This window comes from Kogia breviceps, chromosome 7 (genome assembly GCF_026419965.1).
Source record: "Kogia breviceps isolate mKogBre1 chromosome 7, mKogBre1 haplotype 1, whole genome shotgun sequence".
In the NCBI taxonomy this organism is placed as follows: Eukaryota; Metazoa; Chordata; class Mammalia; order Artiodactyla; family Physeteridae; genus Kogia; species Kogia breviceps.
In genome coordinates, this window is record NC_081316.1 from 71,033,337 (window position 1) to 71,054,357 (window position 21,021).

The 21,021-nt window shown below is 37.4% G+C and overlaps 1 protein-coding gene and 1 pseudogene across 1 annotated transcript in view; both read left to right on the forward strand.

Annotated features, from left to right (window-relative positions):
- LOC131760117 (matrix metalloproteinase-20) overlaps window positions 1–8,337 on the forward strand; it is a 47,697-nt gene extending 39,360 nt beyond the window's left edge. The window contains 2 exon segments of the mRNA XM_059069909.2: window positions 7,126–7,229; window positions 8,237–8,337. Coding sequence (XP_058925892.1) covers window positions 7,126–7,229; window positions 8,237–8,337 — 205 coding nt within the window.
- Window positions 8,338–19,265: 10,928 nt separating this feature from the next.
- Window positions 19,266–20,287, forward strand: LOC131760119 (palmitoyltransferase ZDHHC4 pseudogene; annotated as a pseudogene).
- Window positions 20,288–21,021: the final 734 nt, after the last annotated feature.

The window sequence follows — 21,021 nt, forward strand, 5'->3', positions numbered from 1 at the left end:
GGAACACTTCACTCAACAAAAGAAGACTACACATACTTCTCAGGTGCATGTAGAACATTGTCCAGTACAGATGATATGTTAGACCAAAACAAAAGCCTCAGTAAATTTAAAATCATACAAAATATCTTCTCTGATCACATTGGAATAAAGCTAGAAATCAATACCAGAAGGAAAACTGGAAAATGTACAAATAAGTGGAAATTATACTTCATGCTTTTCAACAACCAGTGGGACAAGAAGAAATCACAAGAGAAATTAGAAAATACTTAAAGGTGAATGAAAATTAAAATACAACATATGAGAACTTATTGATGAAGTTAAAGCAGTGCTCAAAGGGAAATTTCTAGCTATAAATACCCATATTAAAAATGAAGAAAAAACTCAAATCAATAACCTAACTTTCCACTTAAGACACTGGAAAAAAGAGCAAATTAATCCTAAAATAAGCAGGAAAAAATGAAATAATAAAGATTACAGTGAAAATGAATGAAGTAGAGAATATATAAACAATTTGAGAAAATCCACAAAACTAAATTTGGTTCTTTGAAAAGGTCAAGAAAATTGACAAACTGCTTACTAAACTGACCTAGTAAAAAAAAAAGACCAAAATTACTAAAATCAGAAATGAAAGAGAAACATTACTACAAACCTTACAGAAATAAAATGGGTTATAAAGGAATGAACAATTATGTGCCAATAAGTTAGAAAATTTGGATGAAACAGACAAATTCCTAGAAAGATACAAAGTGATGAAACTGAGTCAAGAAGAAATAGACAGCCTGAATACACCTACAACCAGTGAAGAGATTTAATTAATAATTTAAAAAATTATCCACAGAGAAAAACCTAGGCCTACATGTTTCACTGGTGAATTCTACCAAAACGTTTAAAGAATTACTGCCAATTTTTCACAAACAACTCCAAAAAATAGAATAGGGAGGAATACTTCCCAATTTATTGTATGAGGCCAGCATTGCCCTTATCTGGAAACCAAACAAAGGCATCACAAGAAAATAAAACTTCAGACCAATATATTGTGAATGTGGATGCAAAAATCCTCCAAAAGTACTAGCAAACCAAATACAGAAACATACAAAAAGAATTACACACCATGACCAAGGGGAAAATTTTTTTCCCAGGAATGCGAGGTTGGCTTAACATCTGAAAATCAATTAATATAATACACCATACCAATAGAATAAAAAAATTAAAAACCATATGATCATCTTAATAGATGTAGAAAAAGCATTTGACAAAATCAAACACCATTGCATGATAAAAACATTCAACAAACTAGGAATAGAAGGAAATGTTTCAATCTGATAGAAGGCATCTATGAAAACCCACAGCTGATATCATACTCAGTGGTGAATGATTGGATGCTTTCCCCCTAATATCAGGAACAAGACAAAAATTTCCATTCTCACCACTTCTATTCAACGTTTTACTGGAGGTTCTAGCGGGGCAATTAAGCAAGAATGAATGATATAAAAAAATAATGATAGAAAAGATCGGAAAGAAAGTAAAATTATCTTTATTTGTATGTCATATAATCTTTTACATAGAAAAGCCTAAAGAATCCTCAAAAGAAAAAAAAAACTGTTATAACTAATAGATGAATTCATCAAGTTTTCAGAGTATGTGTTCAATATGAAAAAAATCTATTGTATTTCTATACACTTCAATGAACAATGCAAAAATAAAATTAGAACAATTCCACTTACAATAGCATCAAGAAGAAAAAAATACTAAGAAATAAATGTTAACAGAACAAGTAGAAAACTTGTAATATGAAAACTACAAAACATTGTTGGAAGAAATTAAATGAGATATAAGTGGAAAGATATCTTATGTTCATGGGTCAGGCTTCATGTTTTTAAGATGGCATTTTCTCCCCAAATTGATCTGCAGACCCAACACAATCCCTATCAGAATATCACTGGTTTCTTCAGGAAAACTGACAAGCTGATCTTAAAATCTATATGGAAACTCATAAGACCCAGAATAGCCAAAATATTTTGAAAAAGAACAAAGTTGGAGAGCTCAGACTTCTCAATCTCAAAACTTACTAGAAAGCAAAAGTAATCATGACAATGTGATACTAACATGAGAATAGCTCGGTTGAATTTTTACAAGGAAGCTAAGGCCATCCAATAGGGAAAGAATAAAATTGAGAAGTAAAGCAAAATTAAAGGAGTAAACAGGAATTCCAGTTTGTACATATGTAGTTTGAAATGCTAGTGGAACCAATGAATGGAAATGTCTGGAAGGCAGTTGGAAATACAGATCTTGAATTCAGAGAATTCAGCCTGGAGATATAAATTTGCATTTCATCATACAGTAAGATAGTAATTGAGACCATCAATACTTTTCAACATTGTTATTAATTCTTTGTTCCAGAATTTTCTCACAGTCACTTTCCTCATGGAGACCTGGTTCCTGTCCCTTATCTAGGATGGTACATGGCAGCTTCTTACTCTTCTCCCTTCTCTTCATTCCTGACCACTCTCACCCCTGCCCTCTCTAGTGAGATCACAAAGGTCCCTTCCTCCAAGAAAGCCATGTGATTCCTGGCTAGAAGTGGATTATTTACTTCAAAGGAGGAGACCTTTCACTAGAAAGGTCTCCTTGAAGAAACTTCCTGAAACATATACCATAAATACTTATCAATAAATTCCTCTTTTTGCCATCTTTTCTCACATTTTCTTTAAGCATCTTTTAGCAGACTGAACCCCCTATTCAGTACATCAAAGAAGGCAGAATGGTATTAAGTTTTGCCACTGACATAAGTTAGAAATCATCACAATGAAAACACAAGAAATTCATAACAAATCTAAGGTCTAAGCATACAGTTAAACAATATGCAAGTACTTTACCAATATAGTCCCCAAATGCTTAGATTACAAAGTAGAGAGTAAGATAATATATATGAAAAACCACATCAGATACCTATGGCAATATCGCTAGTAAAGTGTCTCTGTCAGTAATGATTTCGTTAATATCTATAGCCATTGATCAATATTAAATGATGAAACAAATACCCATAAAGGAAATAAACATAGTTATTGGTCAATCATTTTTAGTTGGTATTTAGGTTTCACAAACAAGACCTCAGCAATGAGAAAACGTATGTAAAGATTTTAGCAGGTTTCTAGTATATTTACAATAAATATTTTCTTAGTATTCAAATATTGATGGTTTATTATGTGTTAGGAATCACACTGAGTATGTTCTCTCATTTTCCCATCTGCTTTCTCAACAATCTTGAGAAGTAGGTATTGCTATCTCAATTTCATAGTTGAAAATATTGCATCAAAGAGATTAAGTGATTAGATCAAGGTCACACAGCTAAAAATAGTCCATCTGAGGCTATATTTTATGCCATCTGGATCCAAATACAGAGATCCGTCCTGTCTACCATACGTAGTCATCTTTTACTCTCTTCACCATTGATTTATTTATTTACTGTCAATTAAAATACCCATGCCCATAATTCTCATCCTGTCATATAATTTTATTTTCTTTTACCCTCAACCAAATCCTCAACATACTAGTAGACCTCCTACCCTCTTTTCTGCTGAGGTCTCTGGACTACCTCCAACATTCTCTAACCCTCCTCTCTCCTCTTCTCAACCTTGCCTACTATTGCATGTTATCCTAATGAAATGTGTTTTAAAAATTAGGTAAAGACTAAACTCTTTGGTGACTTAGGATCCCAGACCAAATCGCAACATTCACTAAATGTCATACTAGCCAGTCTGTTATTGTTCTTGGGGCCAAAATAAACTACAAAGTCTTATAGCTTGGGCCAGACCTTGATGTTGACATGTACCAGGCACGTGCATGTGTGTGCATGTGCGTGTGTGTGTGTGTGTGACTTCTCTCATCTTCGCGACTACTGTATTGCAGATAAGGAAAACAGGGCTCAGAGCTCAGAGCACTTTCCCCTGATCACAGAGTCAGCAGGTAACAGAGTCAGAGCTCAAACCCAGAACCATCTGACTATACACTCTTTGCTCTATAACAGAAATCCTCAAATATCTTTCCAAAACCCAAGGGCTAGATCATCACAAAGTTTTCAGCAGTCCACAGAAAAATAAAAATAGCACAATATAATAAACACAGGGGGGTGTGATCTGGGTCAGTATTATTGGCAAGAACCATCTTTTATTCTGAGATTATGACCTTTCAAAAATAGGTGGTAGGGCTTCCCTGGTGGCGCAGTGGTTGAGAGTCCGCCTGCCGATGCAGGAGACACGGGTTCGTGCCCTGGTCCGGGAGGATCCCGCATGCCGCGGGGCGGCTGAGCCCGTGAGCCATGGCCGCTGGGCCTGCGGGTCTGGAGCCTGTGCTCCGCAACGGGAGGGGCCACGGCAGTGAGAGGCCCGCATACCGCAAAAAAAAAAAAAAAAAAAAAAAAAATAGGTGGTAATTTTTATTTTGAGGGTTGATGGTAATGTTCTTACTTGGTAAAGTGAAAAGTAGGTAACCCTATGTTAATTATGTAGGCCCATCTACACAGTGTCTACGTAAAAGGTCCAAATGAAATATACATGTTATCAGCTAATCTTAAAATGGTGACTTATGTGTCAGACTGATACTTTGAGATAGATTTTATTGGGAGTAATACTCTTTGGAAAGCAGTTATAGGATAAGAGGCAAGAGGGCAGAGAGGGGTTAGCAGAAAGGGAGAGGGACTATTAAATACATAAGTGGTAGAAGGGATGGAGAAAAATAATGATTTCATAGTTTTGCCAAAATTTTGGCCTACGTTTTTATATATGCAATTGAAAATTTAAATTCTCAGCCAGACATTGCGTCTCTAAAATTTCTTTTGAAATTTTATTTACATATAATATTATTACCTCCATTATCCTCTGAACATATATATATGATTTTAGATGTCACTATCACTCACCTTAGCAAACTAAGCAGACAGTTAAAAAGAGATTTATTTTTCAGATCTTTCTATTGGATTAATAGTCATCATTTTCTCTTTAAAACTTATTCCTGTATTATTTAAACAGTTTTTCTAGTCTCAGAAAAGATCTTTACTCTCTCCTTTCATACTTTCCAGATTTCTCAATCCAATTTAAATATAATACAAGCAGATCCCAACTTGCAATAGGTTTCCCTATAGATATTCTTTAGTCAGTCACTTGTTTGGAACTGAGAACACATTTTGCCATAAAACAATATAAATGGTGATTAAGTTCTCAAAATCACTCATAAATGTTTAATGAACACAAAGGTAAGGCATAGCTCTGATTATAATAACTCAGCTTCTAATCCTCTATTCAGAGCAGACAAAAGAGGATAAAGACATGAAAGGAAGTTCACCATTTTCCCTGAGCTTAGGGGTCAACATTAAGCAAAGAATTCAAAATGTCATGTTCTCTGGCATCCCCCCACCACATTTCTCTTTATATCTACAGACACCAAATGTCTCTTAGTCACTTCTTTGCTCTTCCTTTTGCATCCCTCTCCCCAAATATTTTAAGCTTTGGAATTATCTTCCTCATTCCCTTCACTCAAGGCATTCATTTTCCTAGTACAACTGCCTCAGGGAATTGAGAGAAGAAAACCTAGTGAACAAAGATTAATATGTAAACAACCTGTACTTTCAGTGTCTGACTCTAGATTTCAGACACTGGAACAAAGTGAGCAAAAGAAGTCCAAGCCATGAGAGGGCAATATGCCTAGCTGTTCTTTCTCTCCAGTCTTTTCCTCATTACAGTCCTGATACCTTGCAACCACTCCTTCTAATACCATACAGGTGTCCTGTTCCCACTCTTTATTGGCACTTCTGATGACAACAAAATATGGTAAATGGCTTCCATGTTTATTTGTGCTTACAGTAACTCATATAGCTTGGTTTTCCCCTTGGCCTACTTGGAAGATTCTAATAGCTCTCCTGGAAAGGGAGTTTGGACTCCTATTGATACTTCTAGGATTTAGCTTCCACCCCTATCCTCAACACCCCATAAAGCACCTCAGCCCACTAGTCAGTTTCAGCCTGAATACTTCTTTCCCAACGTTTGATCTACTCAGTATCATGAGAGATCTGTCCCCTGGCCTGTGAAGTCATAGTCACAAGAAAGGCACATTTCAGGAGAAGGTGGATGTGATCTATTGCTGCAGGAAACTCTTAGTGGCAGAGATATAGGAGAAATTGACCTTTGGGTGGGAAAGGAGTGGCGTGTCCACCTTGGGAATGTTCGCATTGGGAGCTCTATGCTAAAGAAGAAAGGACTTTCGCACATTTTAAATGAAATCTTCTTGAAGGGAAAAGAGTCTGCCCTGCCTACATGCTGAACTCAAACAAGTCATAGTGATTCATACAAGTCACAGTCTTTTCTACAAGGGGTAATTTAGATCACAAAGAGATGTATTAACCAATCTTCAAAGTTATCATTGCAAGGTAGTTGTGAATTCAGAAAAAAAAAAAAAAACCTAATCTACTCTTTGGTCAGTTGTATAATCTTTCTAGGAAACAAAACAATTTAATTCAATTAAAACAATTTAAAAGGCAAAATCTCCATTATTGCAGATTTTCTCATTTCTTGTCTTTATCTATTGAGCATTCACACTTTTATTTATTCATTCACTGCGCATTATTTGTTCAATCTCTCTTCTATGGGTACACAGCAAGAAGCTCATTAATGAAAGCCTCTGTGAAGGGTTTTTAACTGTTTGGTAAGCCAAGAAATTCATACATAGAGAACATAAGAGAGACAGAATTGCAACAGTAAATAAAGCCCTAAAAATATATGCAGGGTTCCCATTAAAAGGCAGTATTTTTTTAATTATAGAAATATGATCCTATAATTCTAAACAATATATCTGGCAATTTTTTAAAGAGAATGTTTAGAACAATGACTCCACTCCCAAACTACTTGTGTTCCCAGAATCTCTGGAAACTGGGAGAGAAATGGCAGTGTGTGTGTGTGTGTGTGTGTGTGTGTGTGTGTGTGTGTGTGTGAAAGAGAGAGAGACAGAGAGAAGAGAAAGATCTAAAGTAAATCATAAATCAGCCCTGGCTAAATATGCCTGACTAACACAGTGTCTTCTACAATCGATAAATACTTCTTGTTTATATTATTTATGAAATAATATTTCTTCCAGCTATGATGAACGAAAAAGGAAAGTGGAAAAAGACTATCCAAAGAATACTGAAGAAGAATTTTCAGGAGTTAATGGCCAAATAGATGCTGCTGTGGAGTTAAATGGTGAGTGTTTCCACTGTAAAGTTTCTTTGTAGAAATTGTAACAAGAAATCTGGTCTCTGCTTTAACATAGAAGAAGATGGATTTCCAAATGGGAGTCCTTGGTTCTTATTTTTTTTCCCCTGAGTCCCTTATAAATTTATCTAACAAGATTAACCACCAGAAAGAGTATAAAAAGTCTGTCATTATGGTTCTCTCTTTACAAATGGAAAGTTTTAAAAGTATAGCTTCAGTGCATTAGTCAGCTACATCATAAAGGCCATCCAGTCAAAATTACCTTTTTCATCTTTAACATGCACATACTCTCAACTTTCCTAGTGCCTTTCCCCACTCCATCACCTAACTCCTGAAATTTAACACATAGCTGGGAAAGTTGAATTGAATTGAACTGGGTTGAATAAGTTTAATTGGATCTTTTGAATCGGTCAAAACATTCTTTTTGAGTACATAGCACAGAGCTGGACACTGTTTAGAAATGCAAAGACAGTTTGATATGGTCTCTGCACTTGTGGAATGGTTATTCTCTTTGAGAAACGACCCTCCATCCAACACAGATGAAATTACTAGAAAACAAGACAATCTATAATTTAGTATTGAATTGTGTGGTAGTCTTCACAATAATGACAAGAAGTGATCTGAGGAAGAAAAGATCAAAACAGGCATCAGGTGCTGTAGATTTCATGGTGAGACTTCAGCTGGGTTTTAAAGAATGGCTAGAGGTTTGACTAGGGAAGAAAACAGCGGGGGCTGGATTTCCTGGAGGGGAACAGCCTGGGTAGAAGCAAAAAATACCTCTGGCATGAGCAGAGAGATGAGAGATGATCAACATGTTAGGGGTGTCAAGTTCTAGGGCTCAGAGAGACCTGTGCAGAGGATTAGCTAACTGCCACCTGACACATTCTCAGTCCCCCTTTGGTGCTACCTCAAGAAAGTTACAACTACAAGACAATCCCATTTATAAATTTGCAAGTCATTTTCAGTAATCATAATTTCAACTTTATCTCTTTTAGGCTACATTTACTTCTTTTCAGGACCCAAAGTGTACAAGTATGATACAGAGAAGGAAGATGTGGTTAGTGTGCTGAAATCTAGTTCCTGGATTGGTTGCTAAATAGAAAAGTCTAGTCTTTCCTAAGGAATGAAGATGACCGAGAGCAGCTGGTAACCGGATCTTAAGGACTAAATCAGAACTCAGGTTACGTATTCTTCCCATGGCCTTCAATTCTAAGGGTAATTTAGAATTTGTTGAAAATAATTATGCTTCTAAACTGTTTCTTAGTTTTAGATTCAGAATTTTAATCCAAATAGAAAATTCCTATATGGTCAACTTTACACAAAATCAGAATCAACACAATGCATGCTTCAGTTAGACACCTGTCATTATTTTCTTACCTAATACACTGAGGCAAATTGATAAGTTTGGTTTTTATTTACAGGAAGAAGACTATTTGTGGACTCCCTGACATGTATTATAATTCTTTTAATAGGAAATAGCATTACTATACAAATTATAACAATTCTTTACAAGCAGTGGCTTTTTTGGCCTTAACATTTGTTATGATGAATATAAATGTATCTGCCTTTACTTTAAACATATCACAGACAACATACTGTATAAGTTTTATTTCTCATTGTTTTTGTGTTTGTTTGTTTGTTTGACTCTATGTGTGCTCACTGGTCTTTGAAGTAGGTTACAGTGGGCAAACCTACGCAAATGGATTTTCATACTAGGTAAGAAGTGGGCACTTTGCAACAGGAAGACTTTTAACAAAAACCAATAAAAATGTTGTAAAAGAATAGTTCCTCATTTCTCTTTTGTTTATGTTTACTAGCTTCTATCACACTTTGGCAACAAATTCTGTGTACCTATAGAAAACTCAAACCTTGATATAGTATCATGAGTATGCAGACCCAGAAAAAATACTCATAATTCACTCTTTTACCTTCTTTCTGAAAATAAAATGCCCTCAATGAAACTATCTTTAACCCATCTAAGTGGGTCTCTTCTGAACAGCTTTCCATTTAGGGAAGTTTGTCTTTGTTTTAGTTTTTCTCACTTCAAGCTAAACCATTTTTTTCCTACCTAGCCATTAGTACAAATAAAATACAGCTGCCAGTCATTCTTATTTTTTTAATCTTACATTTTAGTAGTTCTACTATAAAACATTGATAAAGGAAATTGAAGATGATTCAAAGAAATAGAAAGATATCCCATGTCCTTAGATTGGAAAAATTAATATTGTTACAATGGCCTTACTACCCAAAGCAATCTACATATATAACACTATCCCTATCAAATTTCCCATGACATTTTTCAAAGAACTAGAACAAATAATCCTAAAATTTATATGGAACCATAAAAGACACAGAATTGCCAAAGCAATCCTGAGGAAAAAGAACAAAGCTGGAGACATAACCCTCCCACACTTCAGAAAATACTACAAAGCTACAGGAATCATGGTATTGGCACAATATAGATGTATGGTTCAATGGAACAGAAAAGAGAGCCCAGAAATAAACGCACACACCTACAGTCAATTAATCTTTGACAAAGGAGGCAAAAATATACAATGGAGAAAAGACAGTCTCTTCAGCAAGTGGTATTGGGAAAGCTGAATAGCCACACATAAATCAATGAATTTAGAACACTCCTTCACACCCTACACAAAAATAAACTCAAAATGGCTTCAAGATTTAAATATAAGACATGACACCATAAAACTCGTAGAAGAGAACATAGGCAAAATATTCTCTGACATAAATCATAGCAACGTTTTCTTAAGTCAGTCTCCCAAAGCAATAGAAGTAAAAGCAAAAATAAACAAATGGGACTTAATCAAACTTATAACTTCTTCACACCAAAGGAAACCATAAACAAAACAAAAAGACAACATACAGACTGGGAGAAAATATTTGCAAACGATGAGACTGACAAGGGCTTAATTTCCAAAATATACAAACAGCTCATATATCTCAATAACAAAAAACAAACAACCCAATCAAAAAATGGGCAGAAGATATAAATAGACATTTCTCCAAAGAAGACACACAGATGGTCAAAAGGAACATGAAAAATGCTCAACTTCATTAATTATTAGAGAAATTCAAATCAAAACTACAATGAGGTATCATCACACCAGTCAGAATGGCCATAATTAAAATGTCTACAAATAATAAATGCTGGAGAGGGTGTGGAGAAAAGGGAGCCCTCCTATATTGTTGGTGGGAATGTAAATTGGTGCATCCACTATGGAAAACAGTATGGAGGTTCCTCAAAAAAGTAAATAGAGTTGCCATATGATCCAGCAATCCCACTCCTGGGTATATATCTGGAGAAAACTCTAATTTGAAAAGATACATGCACCCCAATGTTCATAGCAGCACTATTCACAATAGCCAAGACATGGAAGCATCGTAAATGTCCATCAACATAAAAATGGATAAAGAAGATGTGGTATATATATACAATGGAATACTACTCAACCATAAAAAAGAATGAAATCATGTCATTTGCAGCAATATGGAATGACCTAGAGATTATCATACTAAGTGAAGTAAGTCAGAAAGAGAAAGACAAATACCGTATGATGTCACTTATATGTGGAATCTAAAATAATGATACAATGAACTTATTTACAAAACAGAAACAGACTCACAGACATAGAAAACAAACTTATAGTTACCAAAGGGGAAAAGGAGGGGAGGGGTAAGTTAGGAGTTTGGGATTAGCATATACAAACAACTATATATAAAATAGAAAACAACAAGAACCCACTGTATAGCACAGAGAGCTAAATTCAATATTTTGTAATAAAACATGACAGAAAAGAATATGAAAAAGAACATATATATATATGTATACATATAAATGAACCACTTTGCTGTTCACCACAAACTAACACAACATTGTAAATCAACTATATTTCAATTAAAATAAATTTTCAGTACTTCTACAATTAGATGATAAAATACATTTAACATATTTCATAGATTTGAACATCTACAGTGTTCAACAGATATTAGCTATAATTATTACCATCATTTATTAAATTTGTTTCATACACTCACTAAAAAGACAATATTAGGAAGGGACTGGGGACTTCCCTAATGACACAGTGGTTAAGAGTCCACCTGCCAATACAGGGGACACGAGTTTGAGCCCTGGTCCAGGAAGACCCCACATGCTGCAGAGGAACTAAGACCGTGCCCCACAGCTACTGAGCCTGCACTCCAGAGTCAGAAAGCCACAGCTACTGAGCTCACGTGCCACAACTACTGAAGCCCACGTGCCTAGAGCCTGTGCTCCAGAACAAGAGAAGCCACCACTGTGAGAAGCCATACACCACAACAAAGAGCAGCCCCAGCTCACAGCAACTAGAGAAAACCCACGCACTGCAATGAAGACCCAACGCAGCCAAAAAGAATAATAATAATAATATAAATAAAATAAATAAATAAAATATAAGAAGTAGAAAAATGTTTTTTGTTTTGTTTTTTGCGGTACGCGGGCCTCTCACCGTTGTGGCCTCTCCCGTCCCAGAGCACAGGCTCTGGACGTGCAGGCTCAGCGACCATGGCTCACGGGCCTAGCTGCTCCAAGGCATGTGGGATCTTCCCGGACCGGGGCATGAACCTGCGTCCCCTGCATCGGTAGGTGGACTCTCAACCACTGTGCCACCAGGGAAGCCCTAGAAAAATGTTTTTAAAAATTAAAATGTTGCAAAAAAAAGAAGGATGGAGCAGTTACTCAAGGTTACTCTAAACTTTCCATTTGGTTTCTGTTACTGAAAGTGGCTATTTACAGCCAACCAGATGCTGAATCTTTGACTGTTGAAGACAAAATCTGCCATCCCTGCTTTCCAATGTCAACTGACTCTACAGAGTAAGAAAAGTCACTTTTGCAAAAACAGTCAGCTGAGGAAAACTTCTTAGTATCAATAAGCAAGGAGGGAAAACAGTCTGGCATCTCCTCAAAACACTAAACACAGAGTTACCACATAACCCAGCAATTGCACTCCTAGGTATATACCTGTGATAAATCCAAACATGTGTCCACACAAAAAAGTGCACACAAAGGTTCACAGCAGCATTATTCATAATAGCCAACAAGTAGAAACATGGCCATTAACTGAGGAATGGATTTTTTTTAATCTGGTAAATTCACATATTTGAACATTATTTGGCAATTTAGAAAAGGACTAATACATGCTGCAACATGAATGAAACGTGAAAACATTACACTAAGTGAAAGAAGTCAAACACAAAAGGCCACATATTGTATGATTGCATTTATATGAGATGTTCAGAATAGGAAAAGCCATAGATGCAGAACGCTGATTACTGCTTGTCAGCAGCTGGAGGGAGGGGGCAGCTGTGACTACTAATGGGTGTGACACGCTAAAGGTGATGGTGGCTAAAGGTGATGGATTACACGCTAAAGGTGATCTGTGAATAACTGAAAGCCATTAAATTGTACACCTTAAATGGAGGAATTGTATGGTATGTGAATTATATCTCAATAAACCTATTATTTGTTTTAAATAATAAGCAAGGAGATCAAGGTGGTGCAATTATCTGTGCAGGCCATACAATCTGGTCAGCTGTGATAGGGCCCCCATAGCAATGAAACATCAGCCTGAAGGCATCTGGTGCCGAGCACAACCAGCCAGATGCCCTCCTTATGTCCAGGGCTAGCCGAGGGGCATGTCCACTGTAAACACTTCACTAAATAAATGAATGTTACTGGATGCAAAAAGCATGTGCTCTGAGGCCTGACTGAATTCAAACCCCAGATCTTCTATTTTTAGCCTTGTGAGGTTGGTCAAGTTCCCTAATTTCTGTCTTAGTTTCCTCCTTTGTAAAATTACAGTAAGAATAGCTCTTACCTCCTAAGGATATTTAGAGGCTTAAATATATGAGTCAAAATATGTAGAACTTTAGATAGTCCCTGGTACCTTATAAGGGCTCTATAATTGTTTTTGAAGCAATTAGAATTAATTTTGTTTTGAGATGCTTTGGAGAATTTGTGTATATCCCCTGAGATATAGTACCACAAGGATTGATAACCAGTGACCTGAAATTTTTCTTTTCCAAATTCCAAATTAAATCAACAATCAAATAATATACTGACTGTCGTTAACCTCCATTCCCTGAAAGTAATTCTTACAAATCCTTATTCCTTTGTTGAGTAAGAGAACTGGCTTCCAGATATAGTTGTATGTATTTTGGAAAGATACAGTCTCTTTAAAGCACAAGAAATAGTGATTTTGTTTGTGTCAGAACTCAGTCAGAGCATTTATATGCTCATCTGAAAGAGGAATTTTGTGCAGAAGTAATTTATAACATATGCTCTTCACTTATTTTCAGAATAACAGTGCAAAAATATCCGGTTAAATAACAGTTTTGAACAAAGTGTCGTTTGACTGCTTCTTTTGAGATCAAGAGGAAGCAGAACAGAGTTTGCTTTCTGATGACCTCTGTGTATTGTCCTATTAACCTCAGTGATAACTATTTGGAAAGTACCAGAAAGGCTACTGAAGGACAAATGGATTCACCTAGGTGAGGAGCTTCCCTAACAGATCAGCCTTAAATTTTCTGTGACTGGACCAAGCTCTCTTCCAGTTAGCCTGGTGTGAAATGGCAGACCCACCTTTCTAGGTCCTCTGTTCTTTTTCAAATGTTTCTTTGGAAACTCCTTGGACTTCTATTTCACATGGTAGATCACAAACGAACTACCATATTTTATTTGGAATTCTGTGTGATATGTTTAAAACATATCACAGGGCCTTCAAGTGCTTTCATTTATATGGACAATGATATTGAAGATTTTTTGTGAATATTTATAGCCAAATTACCCAGCAAAGTACCATTTGAAAGGAAATGCATAATGTTAGTCAACAGATTGGAGTTTTAGACTCCCATAATGGATCACAGAAAAGTCTAGGCCAAAAGATTGTCTGTGGCTCTCTCCTACAGGCCTGAGTAGGCCTAAACAGCATCTTCTGATTATCTTCCATCTGCTGAGCCTGTCTTTGGTCTCATTCCCATCCCTAAGTGGCTTGTCAACATGGCAAGACTAAAAGGCATCCTATTATACTCAAAATGCCATAATCTCTGCCTTGCTTTCACCACTTAGACTCTTGGAATTGAAATAGAGCAGAATTGGAAAGTCTGCTGGTAAATAAGTTAGAGTAGGAAATTAGTGAGTGACTTTAGAGTCTAAAAGAGGATGTTTCTAATGCACATATCTTCATGTTAATCTCTTCTCCATTAATCTTAATCCAATACACTTTCCTTTCATTCAATATATCATTTTAAATGGTTGGAGATAATATTAGACCTTTGTTGCACAATGCAGCATGTTGTTCCTACAAGAGTAGAGGGAGAGATCAAAAAGATAAGGATAGAAGGATGAAAAAACCTGTTGCAAAAGACCAGTTGAGAAATGTAACATTCAAATCCATCTTAGTTCATCTGCAGTGGGGTAAAAAAGCAAGTCTGTGTAAATAGTTGACAATTTGTTTATTCTTGGAAAAGCCCAGGCCTGTAATGCAGTGTAAATAATGTGAGCTTTTGAGATTGGTTGTTCACAGCTGCCTCGGTAGAGGATGGGATGTCAAAAGTCCTATTAGAGCACATTCCACATGAATCGCAGGCTGCCCAACAATTGTAGTGTGTCACTATACTAAACTTTAGGCATATTTGCATGTATGAACTGACAATTTCTGGAAGTTAATAAATTTTTGATCGTTTATTTTGAAAGACTTCACCCCTTCCCTAAAACAGTTTTATCTCCACAAATAATTCAGCCTTTTTTGAAGGCCTTTGTTATCCCACCATCACCCTCAGTACTCATTCTTAATGCATGAAAAAATATTTATTATGTGTTTACTTTATGTGGGTACCAGTCTAGGCTCAGCTGCTTTCAAGTGTAAACTTCTGCTCTCAAGGAGCTTACATTCTAATGGGAGAGACATTCAATATTCAAATGAATAAATAAATCTAGATGCAATGAAAGACATTAAAAATGATGTGAAAAACAAATGAAGCAGGGAAGGGGATAAAGGATGTTGGAGTGCCACTTTATAAAAACATGTGTAGGGAAAGGATATGCTGAGTCAGGGAAATTTATGCAAAGATGTGAGTGAGGGAAGGAAGGAGACATGGTGTCTCTGGATTTCAGGTAGAGGAAGCAATATGTGCAAGGCCTTGAGCTAGGAAGGGGTCGGGCACATTTAAGGCACAGCAGAAAGGCCAATATGGCTGGAGGCAGCAAGGAAGAAGAAAAGTAGAAGGAGGTGAGGTCCGAGAGAAAGCCAGCCAAACTACCCAGAGCCTGCAGGCCACCTGTGGAGATCGACTTCACGCTAATGACATGAGAAGGGTTTGAGCATGTGCATAACATGATCTCAGCTAGGTTTCAAAGGGTCAGTCTGGCTGCTGGGTGGCAAAGAGCTTGTAAAAGCTTATGAGTGGGTGCAGGGACACCAGATAGTGGCATTTGCCAAGGGAGAGACGATGACAGTGCTGACCAAGGAAGAAGCAATGAAGATGCTAAGAATGATCAGATCAAGGAAATTCTTCCAGGTAAAGCCAACAGGATTTGTTCCTGAAGTGCCTGTGGGATTTTAGGGGAAAAAAGGGGGGGGGGGAGTAAAGAATGACACCAAAGTTTTGGGCCTAAGCAAGTGGGAGAAAGGTGGAGAAATGAGGAAGATTAGAGGAAGAATGGGTTTATGAGGCCTAGAAATCAAGAGGGAAATTTTGACTTTGCTGGGTTTGAGTTGCTTATTACACATCCAGGAGAAGATGTCCAATTAGGTAGTAGATATAAAAGCTTGAGTTCAAGGAAGAATTTGGAGCTAGAAATTTGGGAGTCATAGATAGCCCTTATATTGTTATCTACAACGTTTTGAGCCCCCTTCCCCCATAGGAAACTTGGGGAAAATGGATTATAAAAGAATAAGGAAGCAGATAAAAAGATCTCAGGTTTTTAAATCACCATCCAGTGCTCAGTCTACTAATCCACTCTTCTTCCCCTCTTCAAGAACATGGTTTAATTTTCAACAAGAGTTTTTGAGGTTTTGAGGGGTTTTCTCTCTTGATATTTATATTTCTTGGTACAAAAATCAAAGAATAAATCACAAAAGAAAATACAAAATCTTAAGGATTGCTCTTCTGGAAGAAAGTTGTTGGTAGCCTAGGACTTTCTTTGAAAGGTTAAAAAAGAAGTTTCAAGATTTTTTTTTAAAAAATCCATTTTGTTCTTATAGTGAAAACACTTCTATTTTTAATCTTACCAAGCCTTACAGAGAAAGTGACTAGCAAGTTCTCTACCACATTCTTCTGTCTTTGCCTGAAAGCCAGAGTCACTATGTCTTTACCTCAGTCAAGACCTTCCCCAGTACCCAAGTCAATCTTCAAAACAACCATTATGCCTGGAACCTCAGTCCAGCCATCAGTGGCGCTCATATCAGAAGGGCCAGTCTTGCTCTCCAGTGGGCCAGTATACCAAGGGTTAGGATGAATTCCAGAGATGTACACCTTCTTCTGCCTAACCTAGTGTGTGCAAACAGGCCCTTGCCTCTGTTTGTTCCTAGTACACAGATTCATAACCCTACATTGGCTGAACCCCCAGATCCCTTGGCTGGTGTCCTAGAATTATATTTAGTACCATAGTTTTTCAAGCATCATTACATACCTAATCTGCTTTGAGACTTGCAGTAACCCTGAGAGGTATTATTACTTCCACAGTCTCAAAGGTAAGACTAGAAATGTACATGAATGTGTACAGAGAGTAAAACCAATGCCAACTAATTGCCAAGAAAGTAGCATGAACCACACATGCTACAGAAACCCAAATAAGGAAAAGGTGGCAAGAAAGAAGGAAAGAGGAAAGGAGTCTCAGATTTTCCTTCCTACAAGCGAACCTGAAGTTCGATTCTGTTATTTTCATAATATTAATACTCTAAAGTGGTTAGGTTTAACTGCCAGGACTTCCACATCCCATAAACACAATACAGAATCAATCTCCTTCTCTGTATCTCTCTCTCCTTCCTTCTCTCCCCCTACTCTCACTCTTTGCTAATTATAGACTAGTCACAAAAATATGTGAATAAGTTTCAGCCAGATCAAATTTAGTTTGAAAGCCTGAAACCTAAATAGGTTGCATGCATATGAACGGAAATTTCACTGTATTTGAAGCAGGCTTCAAACTACTACAGAAAGTAAAGTCTGTTCCGGAAAATATACCACATGAAAAACTCTAGCAATCTGATTCTGGGGTCTTTCAATATTTCTCTGTGTGGTCTTGGTGGTGCTGTGTGCAGGGATCATGCACAGTACCCTGCTTTTGCTCCTGACACCTCAGAAGTGGCTGTTGGGTTTTGGCCTTTTTGTATCTTATTGTTCATAATTTGCCCCAACTGCACATGCAAGCAATTATTTTTAGTTCCTTAGAGGTTTCTTTGTATTCTGTTGCTGGAGGAGACATTTTTCCAGGTGCAAGCACTCCAGTAAAGGTCCTGATTCCCAGGTCCCAGCCTATCTCACAGATATAGGTTTTCAGCATGTGAACTTTCTTTTGGACATCTTCCTTTCCTCAGATGCCTCACTTATTTGGTCTGTGAGCTCATATTTTCATGGATTACCAGTGTCCCTAGCTGGTGAGGGCCTTCATCTTAGTTTGTGCCTTCTTGCCTAGTTTAGGGGCCAGGAAGAAATTGAAGCACCTCAGGACAGGAAGCTTGGTGTTGGAAGTCTGGACTCAACCACTCTCATATCTCAACCTGATCAGTGGATCCTCCCCTCAGGGACACCTCAGAAATTCAACATCAGGTTCTGAGAATTTCTGAGGGCTGCTACTATTTCTGTAATTTTCTAGTGTCTAGTCTGGGGAAGAGTGAGTGAAGTCATTTTTCAGGAAATGGTCAGGCTGACTATACACCCTGTTACTGACTTCCCATCTTTGCTGGCATTCAGACTCAATTCCATATTAATTTATTCTAAAATATTTATTGAGCATCTACTTGACTCTTGGATTATGTCAGCAAATGAAACAAAAGCCCTTGCCCTCATGGAGCTTCCCATGTACCTGAGAAAGACAGGCAATAAACAGTAGACATAATAAGTGATTAAATTATATAGTATGTTAGAAGATGGTAAGTTCTATCGGAAAAATACTTGTAAGGCAGTGTTAGGCAATTTGGAATCAGGGGTTAAGGTGTAGTTCTTAACTTCTAAGTCGGAGAAGGACTCACTGAGAAAGTACAAATTAACTAGTATGTTCATGAGAAAACAAACTCATTTCTTATTTTAAAATAAAATAAAGTGTATACTTGTATTATACTTAACACTAATAAATCAGAGAAAAGACAGCTTTTTTCATAAAACCAAGATTATTAAACCATTCTGATTTGCCAAAGACTTACTGTTATTATGTGAACATAAATTCTTAAGATGTTTCTGAGTTAATAGTATCTGTAAAAGAGAATTTTTTAAAAATAATACATTTACTATATTAAAACTACTTTTCTCATTTTCTGTGAATTTGGGACATATTAAGATTATGTAAGGATCCCAGTGTCAGATCCAGCCTCTTAGAGCAGAGATCCCCAACCCTTAGGCCACAGACCAGTAACAGGCCATGGCCTGTTAGGAACCAGGCCGGACAGCAGGAGGTGAGCAGCGGGTGAGTGAGCAGAGCTTCATCTGTATTTACAACCACTCCCCATCACTCACATCACCACCTGAACCATCGCTCGCATTACCTCCTGAACCATTCCCCCACTGTCAGTGGAAAAATTGTCTTCCATGAAACCGGTCCCTGGTGCCAAAAAGGTTAGGGACCGCAGTCTTAGAGGAACCATGTCCTGCAGCTTTGGGTGCCAACTGTTGTGCCAGGCGGATGCCACTGCACAAGAGGAGACGCCATTTGAATTATCTGTGAATGTTTGGAAGAGGAATGCCAGAGCTACCAGTTGAAAACTATCCAAACAAAAGATATATGTAGGCTGGGGACCCTGAGTCACCTCTCCCAGGATGGACTTTCTGGTTCTCTTCTTGTTCTATCTGGCTTTGGTGCTGATTGGTGTTGTTACAATCTGCATCTGCTCTAAAACCCATTGCTTGAAAGGCCTGGTCAGAGGAGGAGCACAGATTCTTTTTCCTGTATGATTCCAGAATGCCTTTGGACAGCCATGCTAAGATTGCTTCATTACCACTTTCATACATGGAACCACACCTTTGTTATCCTGCATCTCATCTTGCAAGGGATAGTTTATACCAAATATACCTGGGAAATATTTTGCCTTTGTCAAGAGCTGGAGTTCTCCTTGTATTACCTTTTTCTGCCTTATCTGCTGCTGGTTGTAAACTTGTTTTGTTTGTTTGTTTTTGCCCTAAGTTGTGTAACCAACCCTGGTACCATAACAAAAGCAAACAAATTACTGTTTCTTCAAGTTTATGAATTCGATGAAGTGATGTTCCCAAAGAATATGAAGTGCTCTACGTGTGATTTAAGGAATCCAGCATTATCCAAGCACTGCAGCATGTATAACTGGTATGTACATCAGTTTGACCATCACTGTGTGGGGGTGAACAACTGCATTGGGGCCTGGAACACCAGGTACTTCCTCTTCTTCCCCTTGATGGTGACAGCCTAAGCTGCCACCACAGCTGTGGAGAGCACTGTTTCTGGCCCAGTTGGTGGTGTCAGACTTGTACCTGGAGACTTATGTTGATGACCTTGGATACTTGCAGGTTGTTGACACTGTCTTTCTTATTCAGCACCTGTTCCTGGCCTTCCCAAGAACTGTCTACCTGTTGGGGTTTGTTGTGGTGCTGAGCTTCCTCCTGGGGAGCTACCTGTGATTTTGTCTGTACTTAGCCACGACAAGTGGTAGAGAGGTGACCAAGCCTGGTGTCAACATTGCTCCTAGATGGTCCTGCCCCCATCAGCAGAGCCCGAGGTTTACCAGAACATTCACTTCCATGGGCTTTGGAGTAACCTTCAAGAGATCTCTCTACCTGCTGCGGCACATTACGAAAGAAAGAAGAAATAAGGATGGGAAGAGTGTGAACTTATGTCTTCAGTCTCACACCTCAGCCCAGTCGAGAATAAACACAGAAATACAAAAACAAACTGGCCTAGATCTTAAAGAGTTATCCTCTTTCCCAGGGGGCACAAAATTCTGAATTGATGTGAGCTCACGAAAATATAGATGAACAGAAAAACAAACAAAAAAGACTAACCAATCAGTTTCTCTGTTGTTTCTCACACAACAGAGAATTCATCTCCATCATCTAGAAACATCATCAAACAGTTATGCTATAAAACCAAATTTCCAGTCACTGATGCAACCACTTAGGAATATATTATTGACTATGGGAAAGTAAGAAAAGAAAAATCAGTAGAGAGAGAAGAAAAACTAGAGAAACAGAGTAAGCAAAGCTAAAATTCTATTGTTACTTGGAATTCACTCTGGAGGCCAAGAAAGGATGTGTCCAGGTTATATAACAATTAGTGAACTTCTCCAGAAATGCAGTTTACTTGATACTTTGCCAAGACAGCCCACTTGGGCTACTCAGTGTAACCTCCAAAACTGCCAAACTATAATTTTCTAAAAGGTAAAATTATGACTCTCAAACAAACATATGTCAAAGAATTTGTTTATTCAATTAATTAAAGAGTGTACTAGTAAGAGATTTTGGAGAATATATATGTGCAAATAGGCACATTGAAGTGATTTTGCTAATAAACACAAAACTAGTTAAAATTCTATAGGTCAATTAAATA